Below are 23853 nucleotides of genomic sequence, written 5' to 3' on the forward strand. Positions count from 1 at the left end.
CAGAGACATAGAACTTAAAATTTCTCCATTCCTTAAGGCTAACAACAAATCAGTACTCAATAACCTCGAGAACCTGGAGAGGCAGAATCCCTTCTTTTAAGCAGCCAGCTGGCCCACATGTTAGCTGTTAGATGGGTCAACTAAGTGATGGTTTTCCCACCAAACTGTAACAATCTAATAAAATAGGCACTGTCTCCAGAGGTGGCCATGATAGCGGAAGAGATCTTTGCCACTGCTGTTGACTACAGGTCTAACCTGAAACAGCCTGGAAGGCCAATGAGGCAGTTGCTTTCAATGTTGCATATTCCTGAAAGGTAAAGGATGTGCCCTCTGCCTTGTCTTGGTCCAAGGATATACTTGTGCCTAACAGAACTAGGTCTGGATCAACTTGCCTTGGTTGCAAAGCATCCACTGAAGATGCATAAAATTGTTTATGTTGAGGAAGAAGTGGAGGTAGTAACTTGAAAGACTTACTGGAATGTACAGAGTTATCCTGACATCAGATGAGAGAATTCACTTGCTTAAGAATTCTGCCACCATGCTTGGAGCATGGCAACCCTAGAGATGTCTTCACCTCTTTCTTAGGCCCTAGTAAGGCTTCGATACCCGAAGATAAATCCGAACTGGTTACCACACCCTAGTAAGGTTTCGATACCCGAAGATAAATCTGAACTGGTTGCCACAGTCTCTTCAGGTGTCTCTTCAGGTAAGTCGCCACCACCACAAATTAATTCAACTACTTCAGCACAGGATGGTAAGAACTCTTGATGGTCTGCATCCCCCACATCCTGGCCCTGAGAGTCACGATCCGGCATGTTGGCTATGTCAGGTGCAGTTAAAACATCTTGATTTATTACAAGAGTGTAGGCTCTTTCAGGAACTAAGATTTTCTTGGGGTCTTTACTTAGGGCAAGTTGGAACCTTGTCTTGGTCTCCATCCCACCCTCAGGAATAGGAATGAGAATTATGATGAGATGATGAACATCATGATAGGTTACGAGGCCATGAACGACTCCTGTGATGAGAAGATTGGTCACAAGAGTGCAAACGAGAGTGCTGGTTGCCAGGATATGAATGACGTGATTTGTTAGTAGGCCGTGCAGGACTCATTGCATATAGTTAGGCGCAGTGCGGTCACAGCCGTGTGAACAGGAGCATGAATCAGTCACATCTGTGGGAGAGAGAATGCTGAACACAGTCTCTTCTAGGGGAAAGTGGATGGAAACAATGATGTGAAGATGAGGGTCGAGGAATGTTGCGCAACCACGAAGGGTTTGCAGTGAGACGTGGACATGAGAGGAAGGAGACCTCCAAGGAAAGGGATCCTGCACCTTCAACTTCTTGATGGGGACCTTGTCGTCCTTCTTACAGACCTGAGGAACAATTGCACCTGGAGCAGAAACAATAGATATCTTCTCTGAAGGAGCACGATCTGTAGGTTCAGCAGTTCTAGAGGACGAAACTGTCTAAAATCACTGTAGCTTGGGAGTCATCAACTGGTCGTGGGACATCGGAAATGGCAGGAGGAACATTTATGTGTGCCTTGGTGGAAGAATGGTTCTGAGAGATAATTTGAGCAGAAGCATGAATGAGTTCAGCAAGGAGTGTTTGGTTGAACATAGAACAACTACTGGAGAAGAAGAACGAGACCCTGAGGAGGACTCACGACTTCTTACATGGAGGGGCTACAAGGTCTCTCTTCCTCCGTCTGACTGGGATGGATGGAGCAGACGACGAAGACAAAGAGGATAATGATGATGAAGAAGACGGCGAAGAAGGGGGATCTATGATGTCTCTTCTTGGATTCCTTGCTCTCTGAATGACCGAACCTCTTCATAAAAATACCTTAGACTCTATCAAAAATGGTCTGGATAAAAGTCAGAAGGTACAGACATGGAAGTTGGTGGCAACCACATGACTGATGGCATGGAGCAGGGAACGGAGAGGGTCGCTAACAGCTGAGAAGATGCTACAGAGACTGACGCTCTGGCAGCTGACAAGGGGAGCGGCATCGTAAGAAATGACTTCATGGAGACAGTAGATTCAGAAATTGTCATGGCGGACAAAACTGGAATGCTGGAGGACATACAGTGAGACAATAGGCCAGAAAGGGTTGGCACCCCTCGTAGGCATAGAGAGTCCCAAGACTCAGTAATCTTCTATGCACCTCCTCCTGAAAAAAACTGTACAAGGAGGAGCAGCCTCCTCCCTCCCAGGAGAGGACCCCCCCATGAGAACAGGGGAATCCATATCAATTACAATACCTCCTGAAACCCCAATCGAATCTTCTACAGCCAAAACAATAGTAGAATGTGAGGGAGTATAATCTTCATGAGAAACAGCAGCAATGTGCATGATTTTGGTAGAGAAGAGCCAGAATGAGAAGGAAAAGATGCGGATGCCACTACCGTGGAAACAAAGCCTTCCTAAGATGGCAGAGCCGACTTCCTTCTATATCTCCTCTTCTTATCAAAATTCTCAGGAGACCAATCAACACACTCTGGACATGGGTTACTTATGCTACAAATGTTAAATCTACACCCCCTACAGTAAAATTGTGGTCTTTCACAAAGGAAGGCAAAAAATGGGAGCAGGGATTGCCATCAACCCCAGGGGATTTTTTCTGAGGTTTGGAAGGCTTAGATGAGTTGTGGGTTTGCATACTCAAAGCAGTAAATGCACAAAATACACAAAACCACAGAGATCACAAACAACCACACACAAAAACAGGATCCAATGGTGTAATACAGGCAGGAAGTGGACAACAACTGGCTTCTAGGCAGAGAGTGCAGCAGTACAACCTGATTTCAAGGCAGTAAAGAGCAAACTGATGCGTTGGACCTGAGATGGGTTAAGGTAGGTTGGCTACCCCTCCTCCTTAGCGCCATCTTGGCTAACTCCCAATGCCACCAAATTCCCTGTAATTTTTTAACCAGAATCCAGGAGGCACTAGAGAATTTTTCCTTACGTTAAGACCCAAGGTTTATTCTGTATACAAATGTTCATTTCATAAAACCTTTTATTAGGATAATTATCTATTTTCTTCCAATTTCTACTGTTTCTTGGTATTTCCCTAGTTTGCATAACTAAAATGTACTTACCCTCCCATATTTCCTAGGCGCTGTTGCATGATATTACCTTTTGCACCATGCGCCACAGCAGTGTCTCCAGCCTTCATAACACCAAGAGCACCTTGCCCTGTCTGGTTCTGTAGAAGAGAACACACATAAGAGTGATCACTGTTATACTTTGATTAGCATCCTTATAAACAGCAAAAACCGATTTAAAAAAAGTCAATATAATGGTTCACTTTAAAGTAACCGTTCACTACTTCAGTCCTTACTCATTCACTCACCACCAATAGCTCTTGCATTTCACTGTGATTGGTGCCACTCCTACCATATCCCCACAAAAATTATATCACATTTTGTGTGCCATATCAGTTCAGTCATCACATACAGCTTCAGCATCCAATACATGTGTAATCTCCAACCGCAGTACTCTTTGCTCCCCTGTACATGCCGCATATTCTGCTAACCCCAGCCTTCAGAGTTTCATGAAACAGACTGATTGTACCTTGGTTGCAATCACCATCATTACAGTTTTTTTCCTAATTACCTCTTTACAGGGTATAAACTACATATATTAAAGAGATTATTATTTTATCTACGCATAGAAAAATAGAAATAAAGTACTGTCCTAAAACGGTAAAGTACTGTCCTAAAACTGTTAAAACCAAACCAAGTTGAGCCATGAGTATTACAGTTGAAACAAGAATCTGAATATGCCAAACACCCTTTCAATAAGAAAACCTTACTGAAGAAAAAGCATGTGATGAAGAAAGTCATAAGCAATATTAGTTCCCATAAAGCAAATGATTCATTTATCAAATCCCCTATTGTCAATGTCTGTGATACAATGCACATCAGTATATTCAACTTCAAATCAAAGACTTAATAATAGATGACCTCATTTTTCTACCTTTAAGAAAACAACCTCTCAAACTGCTAAACACAGTTCATAGCTTGTATCACAGTAAGAATGAGCTCAGAAGCGTGTTCCAACAACTTTTCCCTCAGTGTTCTCAGAATGTAAAATGCTCAGACTGAAGACTGGAGGAGGTTGAAAAGAACAAGTTCAAATAGTGAATTTGCTGAGATACAGGCAGTCCCTGGTTTACGATGGTCTCGACCTACACTGTTCCGATCTTACGACACTTCAAAAATATTGATAAAAATCTGGTTCTGACTTAACACAGAAAACTTGACGTTACGATGCAGTTCCGACATAAAACCGAAAACCCGACATTACTGTGGTTCTGACAAAACCCCAAAGTTACCATAGTTCCAACATAAACCGGAAAGCCTGAAATTACGCTGCCAATTACTTATTGTTCCGACTTACGCCGAATTTCGACCTACAACAAGCCATAGAGACAGATCTCTGTCATTACTCTAGGACTGCTTGTATAGTGTTCTGAAGGAGAAAAATACCACACAGACACTGACATGTGATGAGTAGGAAACAATTAGTCAGAAAAGTAACAGAAGCAGTAGCAGGATGCAGATCTGTAAGAAGGCCAAAGGCCCAGATAATCGTAAAGAGAGAAGTCCCGACCTAAATTTAAAAGTGTTCAAGAGACAGACCCATCCCTATTTTCCAGACTTGTCATTAGTGAGGTAAGATCATCTGCACAACAGAACATATCAACTTCCTGTTGTTTCCTGCTCCTGCATTAGGGAAAACTGTCACCCATGCACACCGCTATCACAACATCCTAGTGTCTGAGATCTAAGAAAATTATTATAATACCCATGTTCAACAGGTTTTGGAACAGTCAAATTCAGTTATCCACAGTTCCTTAACCATGTCTTCTGGCAAACAGTGGAGGCCCTAAGTTGGAGCTCTTCAGTATTCAAAAAGATGATGCCCAGTACCACATCTCTTCTCCAGAGTACAATGCTAACTACCCTTTGGAATATCTTAAGAGGAAAAAGGATTAAGATTTGTAAAAGGAGAGCACTCTTGGCCTTCTTCTGTTGCTGATATGGTTGAGAAAAGAGAAACCTCTTTCCTGTATGGCATTTTGATGGTTACTGAAGGTCTAGCCCTTGTCCTCAGATTATCCTATAAGTTGGAAATCAAATGTTGCCATTGGTTGCTAGAATACAGACAAAGTCTCCCTAAAATGTCAAGGGAAACACGTTATCTATTAAGAACTGCCGAACTAGAACCAAAACAGTGATGACTAAGGATGTCAGTCCTACTTCACACAAGACCTTTTGATGACTGAGGAGATCAGTCCTGCCAGACAAAAGGGAGTGACATACATAGGTTTCAGTGAATATTAAGCCTAGTGAGTCTCAATCACGACTGAGTGGTGATAGGGGACAGAGAACTGAAATGAAAAAAACCTGATGTGCAAGATCCCAATGTTTTATCACAAGGATGCTCTGCTTCCAAACAACTGTCTTCCTCTTCTCAATACAGGTAGAATGAAGTTATATTATACAGTATTTGTGTTTAATCAAATTATTGTTTTCTTTAAAATAAAATTATGTCGTAAATAGTATAAGAAAACCCCATCAGTGCATAAAATGCCTTATAAAACAGTATTTTCTGGAGTGGTCTGGTACACTTTAATTCATTTTACATTATTCTTTTTGGGAAAAAATTGTTACTCATTTTCAGCACTAGTTGTGCCTTCTGGGACCAATTAATGACAAGTACCAAGGTATCACCATATTTAGCATAGCACAAGTCCAACAGTCTGATATCAATGGGACTGATTGGGTGTGGGACTAGTAAAAATGCCAGACCAACAAGTGGCCATAAAAAATTATAATTAAAATCAGAATAAGCCTTAATTACCATAGACTATGGTCATAATTTTTTTGTATGTTATTTTAGCGCCACAATAATATTTAAACCATATTATGATGTATAATACAGTTTAATTAAAAGCCTGTTGGGAAAAATTTCTAACCATGACCTAGTCTCAGTTGGGTAACTGCCTATTCATCATGAGATTACCTATCACACTGTTTGTTCTGTCAGTATTCTGTATGAGAAATACCATAACTATCATACAAGATACTTATGTTGTAATTACTTATTAGTGATGCAGTCACCCTAGCTTAGCCAATGTGGGATCCTGCATCAACGTCTCACTGCGTAAACAGACCAACTGTACATCACTGTAATCGCTGCTACATTATCTCGGCAGACGAAGCGCAATAGTATTTTCTATACATTATTTATATTTTTTCACATTCAATTTCTGCACTTGTACATGTTCTTGCATCTAATGTTTCAATTTACTGGAATGTAGAACTAGAGTTTTATGTGCTCTAACACTTTAACAAAAGCCAGCCCCTTGGAGCTTTTCATCCTCTACTATTTGGTAGTATTTTACAGTTGTATAATCTAAATTCCCCTTTCCATATCCCCTATTCTTCTGCAGTTTTGATCTCTAATTTATATCTAAAAACTTTCAATGAAGACAATTTTAAGGATATTCTTCTGCAGTTTTGGTCTCTAATTTATGTCTAAAAACTTTCAATGATCAATCCTTGTAACATCTGGCTTGAGGTTTGAAAATATTAAACCTTTTCACAGCAAAACATTTTAATCAAACCAGAATTCACTGTCTAATCTAAAAAGCAAGGAGACCTTTTTCCAGTAAAGCCATACTGTCTTAACTGCTTCTTAAACAATACAGGCTAAAAGTAAGTCAACATTTAAGGTACATACATTAGTAAAATTATTCTCTACTTTTGTGAACTACACATTAATTATGCTTCAGAAAGTATGATTACCCAATTACAAAAGGGCACACAATTGAAACACACCTTGTATCATAACAGACCACTATTCAAATTAAGATATTAATTTGAGTTCATGAACCAACTCTACTTTCTCCATTTTGAAATAACTCTTAATATCCACAAAATATAAAACATGCATAAAACAGTTTCGTGATCAGCAAAGTAGGCTACCATGACTACTGACATAAAGAGATTTTCAACGAAATATTATTCATGAGATAATTTATATTTATTGCAGAGAAACATTACCCTAACTATTTTTTACCAATGATAAAAATTACAATTGTAAAATAAAAAAGGGAATTACGAAATTTCCCACCCTTTACAAACACTAGAAATGTATGTGAAGTTATGAATTCAGAAACACTCATTATTGCACTTACTAGAAATCTATATGCGGCCTCTTTTTCCATTTTCTGTCTTTTCTGAGCTCTATCTCTTGCTTTAAACTCCAATTCCTTCCTCTGACGATTTTTGAAAATCTGGTCTTCAGCTTTTCCAAGATTTTGTAAAATCATTTGTACACGTCGCATATTAGCTGAGCCACTATCTGTTAACCAACCCTGAAAAGATAATCATATTTTTATCAATAATATATCCCAGCCCGAGAAGAACCCTAAAAGAGTTCAGAGGTCTGGTTAAACAAATCATTTATAACTAACTAACTATCAATAATATATACATCTCCTAAGGGAACTGAGGCCATCACACTGATAGCACACCTAAATAAAAAAAAAAATGTTAACACATTAACCCTCTAACGCCGAAATTTATTTACAAAAACGCTCCCGTGATGCCGCAGCGCTCGAGTTAGCTACTAAGCGAAAAGTTTTTTTAAAAACTCACAGCACGCTAGTTTAAGATTAAGAGTTCATTTTTGCTCCTTTTGTTTGTCATTGCCTCGAAGTTTAGTATGCAAACTATCAGAAAATGAAAAAATATCATTATCATATATAAATATTGAAATATATGACACGCAAAAAAATTTTTCATATATAATTTATACAAATCGCGCCAGAGCAAAACGTTAAAGCTAACGGGTTATTTTTTTCTTTTGTATTGTGTACACCAAATTGCAATGATTTTGGTAATAAATTGTAAAACGATCAAAGCAACACAGAAAAATATTATCACAAAATGATGCATGAATTGCAACGCGAGACGAAAAAATTTTTTTTCAAAAAATTCACCATAAATCGAAATATTGTGCTGAGACTTTCAGTTTGTTGAAAATGAAGCAATGATTGAATATTACTATACTGTAAGTGTTTTAGCTATTAATTGCAGTTTTGACCATTTTCGTCGAAAGCAATTTGACCGAAAAGTCAAATTTTTTCTATTTATCGTGATTTATATGAAAATATTTCAAACTGATAAAAGCTACAACCATGAGTTATTTTTAGTTGTATTGTACAGAAATTGCACATTTTCATATAAAAGTTTATGTAATCGACTAATATAAAACGGTGCAAACATTAATGACAACGTGATCTAAAGAATTTTTTGAGATGTTCGCAGAGTTACCTACGGACGTAAGGAAAATGTTTTTCAAAAAAATTAACCATAAATCGAAATATTGTGCTATAGACTTCCAATCATTGCAAAAATGAAGGTAAAATGATTGAATATTACGAATGTAAGAGTTTTAGCTTACAATGCATGTTTTTCAACCATTTCTTGAGAGTTGTGATGACTAGTTGAAATTTTGGCAAGTTATCGATTTATGTGGAAAATATTTCAAAACTGATAAAGCTACAACCATGAGCTATTTTCTGTTGTATTCTACATGAAATTGCACGCATTTTCATATATAAAAAGTTTTAATGTAACGACTAATGTAAAAACGATGCAAACACATACTACAACGGATTTAAAGAAATTCCGAGATGTTCGGCCGAGTTACTACGCCAAGACCTAAGGAAAGTTTTTTCAGAAATTTACCATAAATCGAAATATTGTGCTAGAGACTTCCAGTTTGTTGCAAAATGAAGGGGTACAAGATTGAATATTACTAGAATGTAAGAGTTTTAGCTTATAATTACAATTGTTTACCATTTCGGTCAAGTTAAAGTTGACCGGTTGAAATTTTGGCACTTATCGTGATTTATATGAAAATATTTCAAAACTGATAAAAGTTAACCTATGAGTTATTTTCGTTGTATTTTACATGAAATTGCGCATAAAGTTTCATATATAAAACTTTTATGTAACGACTAATATAAAACGTGCAAACATTACGACAACGTGATTTAAAGAATTTCTGGCGCTGACGCATGGGAAAAAAAAGTTTTTTCAAAATTCACCATAAATCGAAATATTGTGTTAGAGACTTCAATTTGTTGCAAAAACGAAGATAAATGATTGAATATTATTAGAATGTAAGAATTTTAGCTTACAATTACGTTTTTGACCATTTCGTTCAAGTCAAAATTGACCGGTTGAAATTTGGCATTTATCATAGTTTATATGAAAATATTTCCAAACTGATAAAAGCTACAACCATGGTTGTATTTGTTGTATTTACATGAAATTACGCACATTTTCATATATAAAACTTTATATAACGGTTAATATAAAATGAAAAATTATGACAAAATGACGAAGAATTTTCGGTCAGTTTACAGCGCCGGGCGTATGGAAAAAGTTTTTTCAAAATTCACTCATAAATCGAAATATTGTGCTAGAGACTTCAATTTGTTGCAAAATGAAGGTAAATGATTGAATATTACTAGAATGTAAGAGTTTTAGCTTACACTGCATTGGTCGAGTCAAAGTTGACTGAAGGTTGAAATTATTTTGTAGTCGACGCACGGTACGCCCACTAAACCTAAACAGACAATTTTAGTCGACATATGACACGTCCAGTCGGCGTTTAAGGGTTAAAACTTCCAAGATCAAGATGTGTGGGGGAGCTGCCCAAGGTCTTGACACACCTGGATACTTGGTAAAGTTTTATAAAACAGTAACCTATAATCTCTAGCCTATAACATCACTGTGAGACAAGTTTTCTTCTGGGCACTGCAGAATGGGGTCTTTTGTTATTCAGGCTTTAGCAAACTGGTATAAAGTAACAAAGACAACTACATAGCTGGTTACATTACATCTATGGAAACATAAAAACAACCCTCTCCATCTCATAACCAGCCAATGCCCATCACTGAACAAAATCCTGACACCCTGTCCTTAGCGAAATTTGCACGGCATCATCCGTAGTTCCTCAATAGGCAATGCACCATGCCCTCCCAGGGTATAACCACATTGTTGGATGAAGGGTCTCTCTTTACCAATGTGCCTATTGATGAAACTATACAGATGATCCTCGACAGGGTATAAGGGAATAACTCTACCCTTACTTTGAACATCCCGGAGGAGTACCTCTACTTGCCTGCTAGAGATCTGTAAGAAGGCGGCCCCCTTCATCAATCAACGAGGATGACGATAGACTAAGATCGTGGGAGCTGCCATGGGTTTCCCCTTAGTGACCTGTTCACTAACTTCAGCATAGGAGTTATTAAGAAGTGCTTCTTTAGTAGGATCCCAAACCCTGCCCTTTACATGAGATACATAGACAAAACTCTCATCAACATTGCTGATGAGGAAGAGCTGGAGACACTGTCACACATTTGAAGAAGAATCAGTTCTCCACTTCATGTGAAAGAGAACCACTGACAATACTATCTGGTTCTTCACTGTGACATTGTTCTTTCTCAAGATTCCAAAATGGGACCTCTCCCTACTGTAAAGATGGTAATTCAGCTCTTGTGCAACTGCATCACCTGCACCTAGTTTTGCCAATAATTTACTATTATTAAGCATGTGAGCACACTCATGTAGTCTCCTGTTGAGATTCATGGTCATTACTTGTCAAAGATCAATACAGGTAACACAGTTTCACAAAAAAATGTACCCTTCATTGTCATGACTCATTCGACTGAAGATGCTTTTCCTTGGTGGTTCACTACCTTCAACTGTAGATCTTCGCTTTCGGTAATGATCAAGTTTTGCATTAAAACATGACCCTACAGCTCTCGTGGCATTTTGCCATGCTTTGTCACAGTGTTGCCTCTATGCCACTGCCTTCATCCCGCCTCACTGGGTCAAAGTTATGCGGCATTTCACCAATCTCCTGGTTGAAATCATTATGTACCAATTATGTTCAGGATTATGATGTACAGAGGCCAAGGGTGAAGTTAGACCTTCATTTTTCTTGTCTTCCTGGAAAAGACAACATTTGCTCCAGTCGGTCTTCCTTTTGCCCATGATTGAATTTACACTTGCCATTATGAGCTCTTGACTACGGTCGAGGGGCTATCCTTTTACACATCTTAATCTGATATGCAGACATTGGATATGGATACAACTAGGTTTGGTCACCCTTACACTAGCCCCGGTCATTCGCTGTCCAGTGCCACGTGATCTGTACACCATCCAGTTAAGTACATGAACAAGCCATGTAGAGCCCCACTTACCTTGGCCCAGTTTTCCTGCACTGGCACCTCCTGTCAATTATGCACAGCTGTCTAACTAGATCTGCCAACTACATATATACTTTCTCCCAGTTAACTGATATGGGGCTAACAGACAGCACTTGGGACACTAAACTACTGAACTACATAAAGCAAAGCTAGGTACAGCGTAAGTAAAGCAAGATTAGCTGACACTGAACCCCATGCTGAGTTACACAGCAGTGAAATCACCAATGTGCACTGGTTATGTACTGACATTTACTCTTTTAAACTAAATCTAAAGATAAAACCAACACCTAAATTATATATTATATTAAACAGGAAGACATTGTCCATACCTGCTAAATCCTGAGACGTGATCATTTAAGGTTTTTGGCTGCCATATTGGATGCCTCTTTCTTTATATATGCTATTTGAAATTTTTAACAAATACATTTTACTTTTTGCTTAGTGACTCTGCCTAAAATGTGTATAACCAAAACAAATGCACAAAAACATGATCAGAGACACATGAGTCCTATGTTGAAACCTTGACTAGCGGCCACCTTGAAAAACGGCAGCCATTTTGGAATTTTGAGTGGCCACCCAGTAATTTTCAAAAAGTGGCCTATGGAGAAGATATGTACCAAATTTCGTGCTTGTACCATTAACTGAAGTATTTTAGTGAAAAAATTATTTCATCTGCTGCACTAGTGAAGGAGAAACCTGCACTGTGTTCCTTAAGGATAGGCGTTTGTTTTGCGGACAAGGCACGCGAGAATAGCAAGTCTTGTAAACCTTCATCTTGATGTTGGTGGCCTGACGAATCAAGTCAGGGAGAAGTTGAAAGAGGAGTCGAGAGGAGGGCTGTTGTGGTTGAAGAGGGTAAGCCAACTTTCCAGGGAGCTGGTCTTCTGTACCAGCAAGAGGAAGCATCTCTCCACTTCAAGATGATGTTGGCCCAAAAGTTATCCCGTCTGCCAGACCATATACAAGAGGGTTCTGTCTGACAGTTCCAGGAATTTCCTGATGCCAGGCCACTAAGCCACTTTTCTGGGGGAGATGGCCACTTTCAACTCCTTGATCAATGGCCCCTGACACCTGTTCAGCCAAGAGATGGAGCATAAGCATCACTTCAAATGAACTTAACTTGATGCTGCTGAGCTAGATGGACTGTTGCTTAAATTTCTCCAATGGGGTGTTCCCATCAATCTGCAAATGTTGAGGTCTATGATTCTTGGCACTGTGCTCCTCTGGAACATAGTACTTGTCCTGTCTCAGGAGAGGAGGGGGGAGAATATTGTCAAACCTTGCTGTAGCCAGGAAGCTCTCAGTTCCTGCCACCAGATCATCTACCTCCAGCATGACTCCACTGGGATCAGGAGACTGCTGAAGCAGCACGCTGACTGGACGCAACCATGGTGTGTCTGCTTGTTCAGGAAGAGAGAAGTGGATCCCCACCCCTGTTGTAGGAGTGTGTGTCAAGCCTAGAAGTTGCCAAATCCTTCTCCTTCCTCTGGGGTTTTTAAATGTGAGAGATCGTTGGTTCCATCTCCATTGAGGGGGGTCTCTCACTGCCTCAGAATCTCTCCCGTATGCGACAACTGAACTGGATGAAGGGCACCTCTGCTTAGTTTTCTCTGCAGGGTTCATCTTTGGCAGGACACTCTTCAAAGTTAACTGCTCTCATCTATTATCTTTCCATCCCTCAGAATGCACTTTGTGGGCTGCTGACCAGAAGGGGGGAGGGGGGAGGGAATCTTGCAATTCCTGTCACTGGAGTCACTCCAATGTCTACTCAATCCGCTCCGGGATCAGGGCAGGGTAACTCCAATGCCAGACTAACCAACAAAGGATTCTCTCCTCCAGTGAAGTGGGGAGAGGGTGGTGCTACTGGCCCTAGAGTCAGTTTCCCTCCTTGAAGAACTCCATCACACTGTCCTGTTGCTGCTTTGCAATGATCTACTCCTGCATGCTCGCCTTGAACACTGACCTCCGTCTCTGCTGTCGTGATGGAGAGAAAGGGATGCTGATGAGACCAATGACAACATAATCGAGGCAATTAATGGGGAACGGTAATGACAGGTCCAACCCCCCAACCCCCAGAGGTCAAGGGGGATCAGGATTTCCCGTCTCTGGTACTTGGAAGAAGGGAAAGGGGGCCAGTGGAATCTGCTAGTGATCTTTTCTTGGACGTAATGCTGTCCCTGTTTCCTACCTCTTTGGAAAAGAAATTGGCCCAATGTTTGCAGAAGGATGTTGTTCTTCACATGTTGAAAGAAGAAAATGGGGGCCTTCTGAAGGTTACCTGTTGATGCTTGCTGAAGAGGGATGCTGCCTTTCACCCAGATATCCATTACCATCTTAAAAAGATCTTCTGCCTTAAATCCTTCCTCTGTTGTGGGCGTAGGGGGAGGCACTGATGCTACCGTAAGGAAAGTTACTTCTGGAGGAGTCCTATAAGAAGTGGGAAGTACAGGAAGGCAGGTTGGAGGGGCCAGGGAATGTTCTTTTGACACACCACCCTTCTTCCAACGACATTTCTCGCAGAGAGACCACTGTGGGGAGAAAGCCAACTGACATACTCCTCACACAAGGCTTCTCATGCACTCGCATCCCAGGCATGAAACATAGAATGCAAATCTACCCAAATTGGGGCCTTAAATTTGCTACAGGGCTTGGCTTTGCCCGTGCAAAAACAATATTTGGGTTTCATACCCTCCATTGTAGCCATAAAAAATGCACAGAATTCATAATGGATGCACCACATGGATAGCTCACGAGGTCAGACAAAGGAGGTCGCTCCCACAAAGAAACCAACTTGAAGGTTACCTTTTACACTAGAAAGGGCTAGAGCACTGCACTATCACAAAAACACAGGGCTACAGGAGGCGATAAACAGCACTGGAAGGGCAAGATGCCAGAGCAACAGTGAAGAAAGGGAACGAACATGTGGCATATGCACAACCAAATCTCCACCACGCGAGACAAAATGTCAACAGACAACCACCCAGTTACACGGTTGAAAGCAAATTGGGTGAGCTATCCTCACCTCAGGTCAAAGGTTAACATGCCCAATGGGCATTTGTTTTTTATTTATAAGCAAGCAGACAGCCGCAGTGGGTTATGGCACCGAGCACTCCATCTATGAAAGCGTAGGTTCATATTCCTGTCGGAACAACTTATATAACTTTGAGCTTTAATAAGGAAGAACTTACCCCTGTTTTATAGCAACAATCCTTGTAGAGATTTACAAGGCGATCGATGGCATTTTCTCGGATTTCTAAGGAAGGAAGATGGGGCAGAAAATCGTTTCCTGAAAAATAAACAGTTCTGTAATAAGACTGACAAAATCCACAAAAATGTTGTATTTCCCAGCATTGAAGATGCTCCAATTTCAAAACATCCTAATTTTAATTAGCAAAATTAAAAAAATAAATAAATACACAAAATGGCTTTTCTTTAGTTGGTATACTGACAAATTTTCTTTAAGGGCTTACTCTCCTTAATTCTGAAAGATGTTGGTTAAAATCAGGACATTCACACAAAAATTTACTAACCTACAAAGAAACACATGAAGACCCAGTCATCAATAGCTCTATCAAAATCATATTTGAACGGTAAATTCGGCATAGAAAGTTCCCTCTCCAGGTATTCTCTCAAAACATTTAATCGAACAAATATATATTTCTGTTCTTCATAAACTTTTTCTGGTTCGTCAGCAGCTGAATCACCTTCAACACCAAGACAGTCCACCATTTCATGACCTAAGAAAAAAAAGTACAGTTTGTTTATTGTAGCAGACTTTAAATATGTCTGGATCCCAAAATCATAAAATACCTTTAAAATGTCAAATGTTAGATTTACAGACTACTTAGAAGACTCCTCCTAACTGAGAAGTGAAATTCAGGCATGAGAAATCTAAGTTAGGTAATCTTAGTAACAAGGCAAACAGAACAGATGAGAAATAAAAAATAAGGGCTAGAACACTGTTGTAAAAAGAATGTTCAGATCTGTCTACAATGAGTAATAGGGCACATTAGTACAGGCATTAAAATATATGGATTATCTTAAGAGGACAAAATATTGATAATAGGTCAAACACTAATTGACAATATCGAATGTCACCGAAGTTTCTATTATACTTCATGATTTACTTGCCTTAAGCATTATCATTTACGTCTACAATACTGGGATACCTCCCCATAACTATGATAAAAGTAAATTCAGCCGCTCCTGCAAAATTATCATACTTGTGTTAAAATTAACTGTCCTTAACTGACAGGCATTAAAATATCTGATCCTACTATGAAATGCCCAAACACAAGTTTACTCCACATATACAATTTACATTTCATCAAACACTTTCATTGATGCACAGGTTGACGTACGGTAAACCCCCCATATTCGCGTTCTCACGATTCATGGGGTTTCCTGTGGAATGTATCTATAAATTATTCATGAAAAATTAAGCAATTCGCAGACTTTTTCTTTGGAAAATACTCACTTACTAGTGTATTTTGATGTTATTTTCATGAGTAAATATATTTTTATGATAAAAAAATTATTTACTTAATTTTCAAATGTTATTAAGATTAACAATAATAATAATAATAATAATAATAATAATAATAATAATAATAACTCAGAGAGAGAAACTGGTTTTCTCCCCTCCATTCAGGAGAGACCCGACCTCATTAAAGCAAAGATAGATGCTCAGAATTGATACTATTGAAATATCAAAATTATATTAAAGTACTATTGAAATTATATTAAAATGATACATAAGTGTTTCAGGATGATAGTATAAGCATTTTTAGAGGGTATATTTTATGATAAAATGATTTAGGTTCGTACTAATTTTCAAATATTAATATTAAGTTTAATAAGTTTAAATAATATTAAATAAAAAAATAATTCTCTCTCTCTCATTCAGATGAGAGAATTTTTCCGACATGTAATATGTACGTATGAGAGAATTTTTCAGACATGTAATATGTAAATATGTTTCTTTTGTATGATAAATAAATGATTTACCTAATACATACTAATTTGCAAATATTAAGATTAATAATAATAATATAATAAAATATTTTCCATGCATTTGTGTATTAAATTATTTAACATTTTATCCTCGGCTTGAGAACGGAGGAGGAGGGTAAATGTCAATTTATTTGACAGTTTGACACATGGACCGGAGGGAAAAGTGTGTTGCCCTCAGAAGCTCAAGTATTTCACTCTTTCGATATGTAAGGAATTATTCTCCTCTCTCTCTCTCAAGTAAGCCTTGGAGGATTGATAGTCTCTCACTCTCTTTGTTATTCCACTACAACTTATTCACTTAGCAAGATTGTTCAGTATGCCAATGATGCAACACTTGTGGGTGTAGTAAAGTCTCCACTTATGCGAAATAAAGCTACCCTTAGTCTCACTCGGGACCGGATCAGTGAATGGTGTAGTCGGTGGAATATGAGTTTGAACTACAGTAAAACATGAACACTACAGATTTGCAGATCTCGTACAACCCCATCCTCTCACTCACGTGGATGGGACTTTGCTGAATGAGTCTGAAGTTTCAACTATTCTAGGTATAAATTTTGACTGACATCTTACTTTTGAGAAACATCTGATGAAAGTTTCAGCAAATGCCACACAAAAGTTAGGTATTATTTGTAAGGCCTCATATATTTCTAAAATGTAACCTATTTTAGGTCATTTGTCCTTCACCAGAATACCGTTCTTCGGTGGGGATGTCTGTTTCTACCAGAGATTTATCTTTTTCAGAATGAGTGGTTTGTGGTGTCAGGTTTCTGCTTCCTAATATTAGCAGTTATGACTTAAGACCATTGTCGGATGGTCTCGTTTGTCAATTTTTCACAAGTTGTACTTTAACAAAGACCTTTCACATTCACACTTGACCCCTGATCCCTTTTTCCTGCCGAAAGCAACCAGATCTGCTGAACAGCAGTACATGTGCCTCGCTGTCAAACATCTCAGTTCCAGAGGTCCTTTATTCCTCACACCTTTGGGCTGTGGAACTGCCTCCCTCAGGATGTCTTGCAATTGGAACTTCATAAGTTCAAGATGAAATACATTACTACCCTAATACAATGCTCCTTGTGTTTTAATAATTTACTTACATTTTTACTTATTTATCTATGAATTCATTTATTTATCTGTGTTTCTAACAACTGATATCCTCTTTCTGTATTTCCCATCACCTTCTGTTACTTCTTTTGAAGGAACACCAAATTATTTGGAAGCTAGAATTTCAAGTCAGTGGCCCGTGTGGGCTTGTTCCATATGAATAGGGTTCATCTTTCTGAATAATAATAATAATAATAATAATAATAATAATAATAATAATGAGAGGATAATAATATGGGTGCCGTGGCAGAGTGGTTTAGCTCACTGATGGACTGATTAAGCAATACTGAGGCTGGTCAGTCGTTGGATGGGTGACCGCTCTCCTTTGCTACAATTTCCTCAGTCTACACAGCTGTAAATGAGTACCTGTTCCCAATGGGGTAGGATCCACTTATGGGTTAAATAGCAGAACTCAGCAATGTTGGAAAGAAATGAAAGAATAAATGACAACGACGTAAATGGAACCTCTGGCAACAGAGGAGCTTTGTCCGGCAGCCAAGTATACAACCCAATCGATGGAAGGACGGTCAGGTACTTGGAGGTAGTCATCCAGCAACTGACCACCACAACGACAGTAACCAGCAACCAGAGACTGGAGCTACAGAGGCAAACCAGAAGAAGAAATGGACAAGAGAAGAAAATAAGGAAATATGGAGATGCTACATCAGAAGCAACCCGACGGAAAGAAGATACAGAAGACTGGTCAACATTTGCAATGAGAGAAATGACACCCCTCACACAGAACAGAGGCTGACAGACCAAGTAAGAAGTATTAGAAAAAGAGCTGGCTCTCCACAACAGAGAGAGAGGAACTGGAAAGGGAACTAACACCCAGCAATGCAGGATAAGAAGATGAACTAAGAGATGTGGACACAGAAAACGACAGCAATGATGAGCTACCAAACAACGACACAAGAGGAAAGACCGAAGATGTAACAGATAGGTCAGAATGGGTGGAAAAGATCAGACAATGGATTAAGACATATACAGAAAGAACAAAGATCCCCTCCATGAAAGCCTACAACACAATGACACTATGGGAGAAAACAAGTTAATGAAATAATGAGACTTATACACACCACCAGTACCACAGAAACAAATAACCTGACATATGCAGGAGCAAGGCTAGTAGTAGAACTCATTGGGATACAAACACCAACACCATCATCACAACCAACCCAACAGAAACCAAAACAGCAACTGCCTTGGAAAGGCATCTGGAAAAACAAATCATGGCGATGAGATCTGACTTCATGGCGACGAGATCTAACTTAAATAAACTGAAAGAGATGGCAAACAAGAGGCTAATAAGCAAGAAAACAAGAGAGGAACTGAATGAGAAACAAAAAGTACAGGAGAAGGGACTTAACAACACAATATAAGATATAAAACAGTACAGGAGAAGGGACTTAACAACACAATATAAGATATAAAACAGAGGCTTAAAGCCAAAGCACATAAGATTGACAGCCAACTAAGAGGGGAAGACAACCACCAGGAAATTCCTGAAGTCAAACCAAGTGAGAGACTCTGGGAAAACATATGGAGCAATCCGGTATCACACAACAAACTTGCAACATAGCTCCAGGAAGTCAAAGCAGAAGAAATGGGGAGAATAAAACAAAGACTCAACGAGATCACGACAGACACACAGTCAGACACCAACTAAAGAAAATGCCCAACTGGAAAGCCCCAGGTCCCAATGAAGTCCATGGATACTGGCTCAAAAACTTCAAGGCCCTATATCCACGAACAGCAGAACTCCATGCGTCCAAATGGATGACCACAGGGAGAACATCCTTAGTACAGAAAGACAAGAACACGGGAAACATAGCAATTAACTACAGGCCTATCACCTGTCTACCAATAATGTGGAAATTACAGTGAAAGGCTATGCAACTACCTAAAGGATACAAAAACTATCCCCCACCTGCAGAAAGACTGCAGAAGGAAGTGCAGGGGAACAAAAGACCAGCTCCTGATAGACAAAATGGTAATGAAGAATAATAAGAGAAGGAGAACCAACCTAAGCATGGCATGGATTGACTACAAGAAAGCCTTCGACATGATACCACACGTGGCTAATAGAATGTCAGAAAATTTATGGGACAGAGGAAAACACCATCAGATTCCTCAAAAATACAATGCGCAACTGGAAACATAGCAATTAACTATAGGCCTATCACCTGTCTACCAATAATGAGGAAATTACAGTAAAGGCTATGCAACTACCTAGAGGATACAAAAACCATCCCCCACCTGCAGAAAGACTGCAGAAAGAAGTGCAGGGGAACAAAAGACCTGCTCCTGATAGACAAAATGGTAATGAAGAATAATAAGAGGAGAACCAACCTAAGCATGGCATGGATTGATTACAAGAAAGTCTTTGACATGATACCACACATGTGGCTAATAGAATGTCTGAAAATTTATGGGACAGAGGAAAACACCATCAGATTCCTCAAAAATACAATGCACAACTGGAATACAGTACTTACAAGCTCTGGGATAAGACTAACAGAGGTTAACATCAGGAGAGGGCTCTTTCAAGGCGACTCACTGTCCCCACTACCCTTCACAGTAGCCATGATTCCCATGACAAAAGCACTGCAGAAGATGGATGCCGGGTACCAACTCAAGAAAGGAGGCAACAGAATTAACCATCTGATGTTCATGGACATCAAGCTGTATGGTAAGAGCATCAAGGAAATAGATATCCTAACCCAGACTGTAAAGATTGTATCTGGGGACATGAGGACGGAGTTTGACATAGAAAAATGCGCCTTAGTCAACATACAAAAAGGCAAAGTAACAAGGACTAAAGGGATAAAGCTACCAGACAGGAATAGCATCAAACACATATGTGAGATAGGATACCAGTACCTGGGAATAATAGGAGATGATATAAAACACCAAGAGATGAAGGACATGATCAGGAAAGAATATATGCAGAGGCTTAAGGCAATACTCAAGTCAAAACTCAACGCCGGAAACATGATGAAAGCCATAAATGTATGGGCAGTACCAGTAATCAGATACAGCACAGGAGTAGTGGAGTGGACGAAGGCTGAACTCTGCAGCATAAACCAGAAAACTAGGAAACACATGACAGTACACAAAGTGCTACGCCCACGAGCAAACAGAGACAGACTATACATAACATGAAAGGAAGGGGGCAAAGGGCTACTACACATAGAGGACTGTGTCAACATCGAGAGTACGGGGACAATATCTGAAAAACCAGTGAAGACGAGACACTAAGGAGTGTGGGAAGAAGGACTGATAAAAGTAGACGAAGACCCAGAAATATACAGACAGGAGAATTTAAATCAGAAAGAGGAAGGGCACAACAAACCAATGCACAGACAGTACATGAGACAGACTAAAGAACTGGCCAGCAATGAAACAGGGAATGCTAACAGCAGCACAAGATCAGGCCCTAAGAACCAGATATGTTCAAAGAACAATAGATGGAAATAACATCTTACCCATATGTACGAAGTGCAATATGAAAGACGAGACCATAAACCACACAGCAAGCAAATGTCCGGTGCTTGCACAGAACCTGTACAAAAAGAGGCATGATTTGGTAACAAAAGCCTTCCACTGGAGCTTGTGCAAGAAACACCAGCTGGCTTGCAGTATAAGTGGTATGAACACCTCTGAGTTAGTTAGTTATGGGAGTGATAGAAAATGATAAGGCAAAATCCTCTAGAACTATGCTATCAGAACAGATAGGGTGATACGTGCCAATAGATCAGACGTGATGTTGACTGACAAAATCAAGAAGAAAGTATCACTCATTGATGTCGCAATACCAAGGGACACCAGAGTAGCTGAGAAGGAAAGAGAAAAAACTGATAAGTATCAAGACCTGAAAATCTAAATAAGAAGGATATGGTATATGTCAGTGGAAATTGTACCCATGATCATAGGAACATTAGGCACGATCCCAAGACCCCTGAAAAGGAATCTGGAAAAAGTAGATGCCGAAGTAACTCCAGGACTCATGCAGAAGAGTGTGCTACTAGAAGCAGCACACACACTGAGAAAAGTGATGGACTCCTAAGGAGGCAGGATGCAACCTGGAACCCCACACTATAAAAACCACCCAGTTGAATAGGATGACAGTGATAGAAAAAACAAAATAAATAAAGATACTATCACATAATTCTACTGAGGCTCATAACAGAAAAAATGCACAAGATAAACATTTCATTGTTTGAAGTGTGCAAAATGCCTTGTAAAACTGAGGTGGGGAGGCATGGCAAAAGGTATAATGAAGACAAAAGTGCTGACTATCAAGGGATTACTGTGCAGTGTTACTTTAAAACAAACTCTTCTGATACAGTTCAGGTACATAAATGATGGACTCTTGCAGGGGATAGCCTGGAACCCTTTCCAGAGGTCTTCCTCATGTGAGAAAAAGGAGGGTGCCTCCATAGCTCTTTGGTTCAGTAGGGAGAGTTCAGTGGCTTGGTCCACATCTTCCCTTCATTCAGGGAAACTGTCCCAACTAATTATTCTTCATTTCCACTGCAGATAGTCATATACGGAGACCTTCGATTCTGACTTCTTGGCATGTTTGCCTAAAATGTGAATATACTGCAAGGGAACAAGTACTACCAGAGTTCTGCTGGGGAGATGTATTCCCTTCCACTGAGACTCCTATCAAACCTGAGAACCCAAATGGCTAGTTTAAACCAAGCCTCCTCATCATTTTGGATGTCTGCCAGAAGCATACTGCAAATCTTAGATGTCCACTGATCACCCAAATTCACCTTTCTGTATACTGACAGTTAGTGGCAAGTGTTAAGTGCCATCCCCACAAGAGAAAAGTGAACTCTGCAGTTCGCAACAGAGCAACTGGCTGTTGCTTAATAGTAGCCCTGTACTGAGGAAAAAACTGAGAATCCTGAGAAACAGTAGGATGCATGCCACATACATACAGCAAATCCGCAGATTGTAAATTGTGATGAAGCAGCCCTACTTGGTTATAAGCACATGACGTTGATGATTGGTTAAGAGACAAGATCTTTTAATAAATACAGTCACATGTCAAAATACAATGTATAAATATATATAGTTGGTGACTAAAGTTTTACAATAATTAAATTAAAGGTATTATCATATCATTCAAATATCTTAAAATAACAAGTCATAACTCACTTCGTATAAACGTATAAACTGGGTGACACAAGATCACAACAATTAAAATAAAGATATTACCATATAATTCTACTGAGGCTCATAAACTTGCAGCATTCTGTTTTTCCAACTATGATTGCAGGTTGGCTAACAATCAATGTTTATGTCAGCTTTTAAGATACAACATGAGAGCATTCTTTTATAAGATATACGACTGTAGAGCCATTTATATACAGTATACCCAAAATACCAGCTAACAAAACTATTCAGCTATTTGCCCATCTCAATGCATTAACCCATACAAACATCACTAAAGAATAATGCATTAACCTGTACAAACATCACCAAAGAATAATCTACCTAGACCTTAAAAGCTTGGCATTAAAGCTAAAGGCCAAGCCAGCTACTCTTTTGCATATGTGTGAATTAATATATATATATTTTTTTTCATAAATCAGTAACTAAATCAACAAAGACAGCAAGTTAATACCCACCTAACAGCCCACAAATATCACAGGGCTTTGGCTTGTTTGGCTTAAATTCTTCCCGAATAATAGTGAAATTAAGTTCATGGGTAGCAAGACCCAACATAATTAAATCAGCATCTGCACCACATAAAACATGATGTGTATCAGGGTCATGATCAGGTTGAGCCCTTTGACGACGAATGTAATCCATAATCTTGTGTTCACCTTCACCAGGTACATTAGCATCTGACAACACAATCTGCAAAAACAATGGGATACTCAAATGAAGTAAATATTTTCTCATGAGTAATAACTCCTGAAAAAGTCATTCATATGACATCTAAAGTAGAAGAAAGTATACACATGCCATGTTTAATGTATTTTGTCAATAACTATACTACAAAAACAGAGCTCAATGTTGGAACCTAAACTTGGAATTACAAAGCTAAATACCTTTCTTACATACAGGTTTCCACTTAGTTTCAAGGTTTTTAGCAAGTTCTACAATGTCTATATATTTGCTCTTTACAGTAATCCAAATACTGATGACTCTATACATGACTGTCCCTTGGAGAATATTATACAGGGTGTGGCAACATAACTTCCTTTTTTATAATGCGTCGTAGTCTGGCTGTAGAAGTGTAGCGGGGTGGGCGTGGTTTCATTTGACAGGGCCGTTCTGAAAGTTTTCTTGGAAATACAGTCAGTCGCTATCATGCGTTGGAGTAGTGAGGAACGTGCGTTTGCCGTCGAAGCTTACTTTTCGAATCGTCAGTCTGTTATTGCAACCCAGCGCGCCTTTCGAAATCGTTTCAATGT

The 23853-nt window shown here is 39.2% G+C and overlaps 1 protein-coding gene across 2 annotated transcripts in view; it reads right to left on the reverse strand.

Annotated features, from left to right (window-relative positions):
* The window catches only part of Rat1 (5'-3' exoribonuclease 2 Rat1), a 178871-nt gene that overhangs the window by 131848 nt on the left and 23170 nt on the right, over positions 1 to 23853 (reverse strand). For both annotated transcript variants that reach the window (XM_067082928.1, XM_067082917.1), the window contains exons 5-9: positions 23062 to 23293; positions 14833 to 15039; positions 14491 to 14588; positions 7211 to 7390; positions 3102 to 3208 (exon numbers count right to left, since the gene is read on the reverse strand). In XM_067082928.1, the coding sequence (XP_066939029.1) occupies positions 3102 to 3208; positions 7211 to 7390; positions 14491 to 14588; positions 14833 to 15039; positions 23062 to 23293 (824 nt within the window). The remainder of the gene's footprint in view (positions 1 to 3101; positions 3209 to 7210; positions 7391 to 14490; positions 14589 to 14832; positions 15040 to 23061; positions 23294 to 23853) is intronic.

This window comes from Macrobrachium rosenbergii, chromosome 3 (genome assembly GCF_040412425.1).
Source record: "Macrobrachium rosenbergii isolate ZJJX-2024 chromosome 3, ASM4041242v1, whole genome shotgun sequence".
Classification (NCBI taxonomy): Eukaryota; Metazoa; Arthropoda; class Malacostraca; order Decapoda; family Palaemonidae; genus Macrobrachium; species Macrobrachium rosenbergii.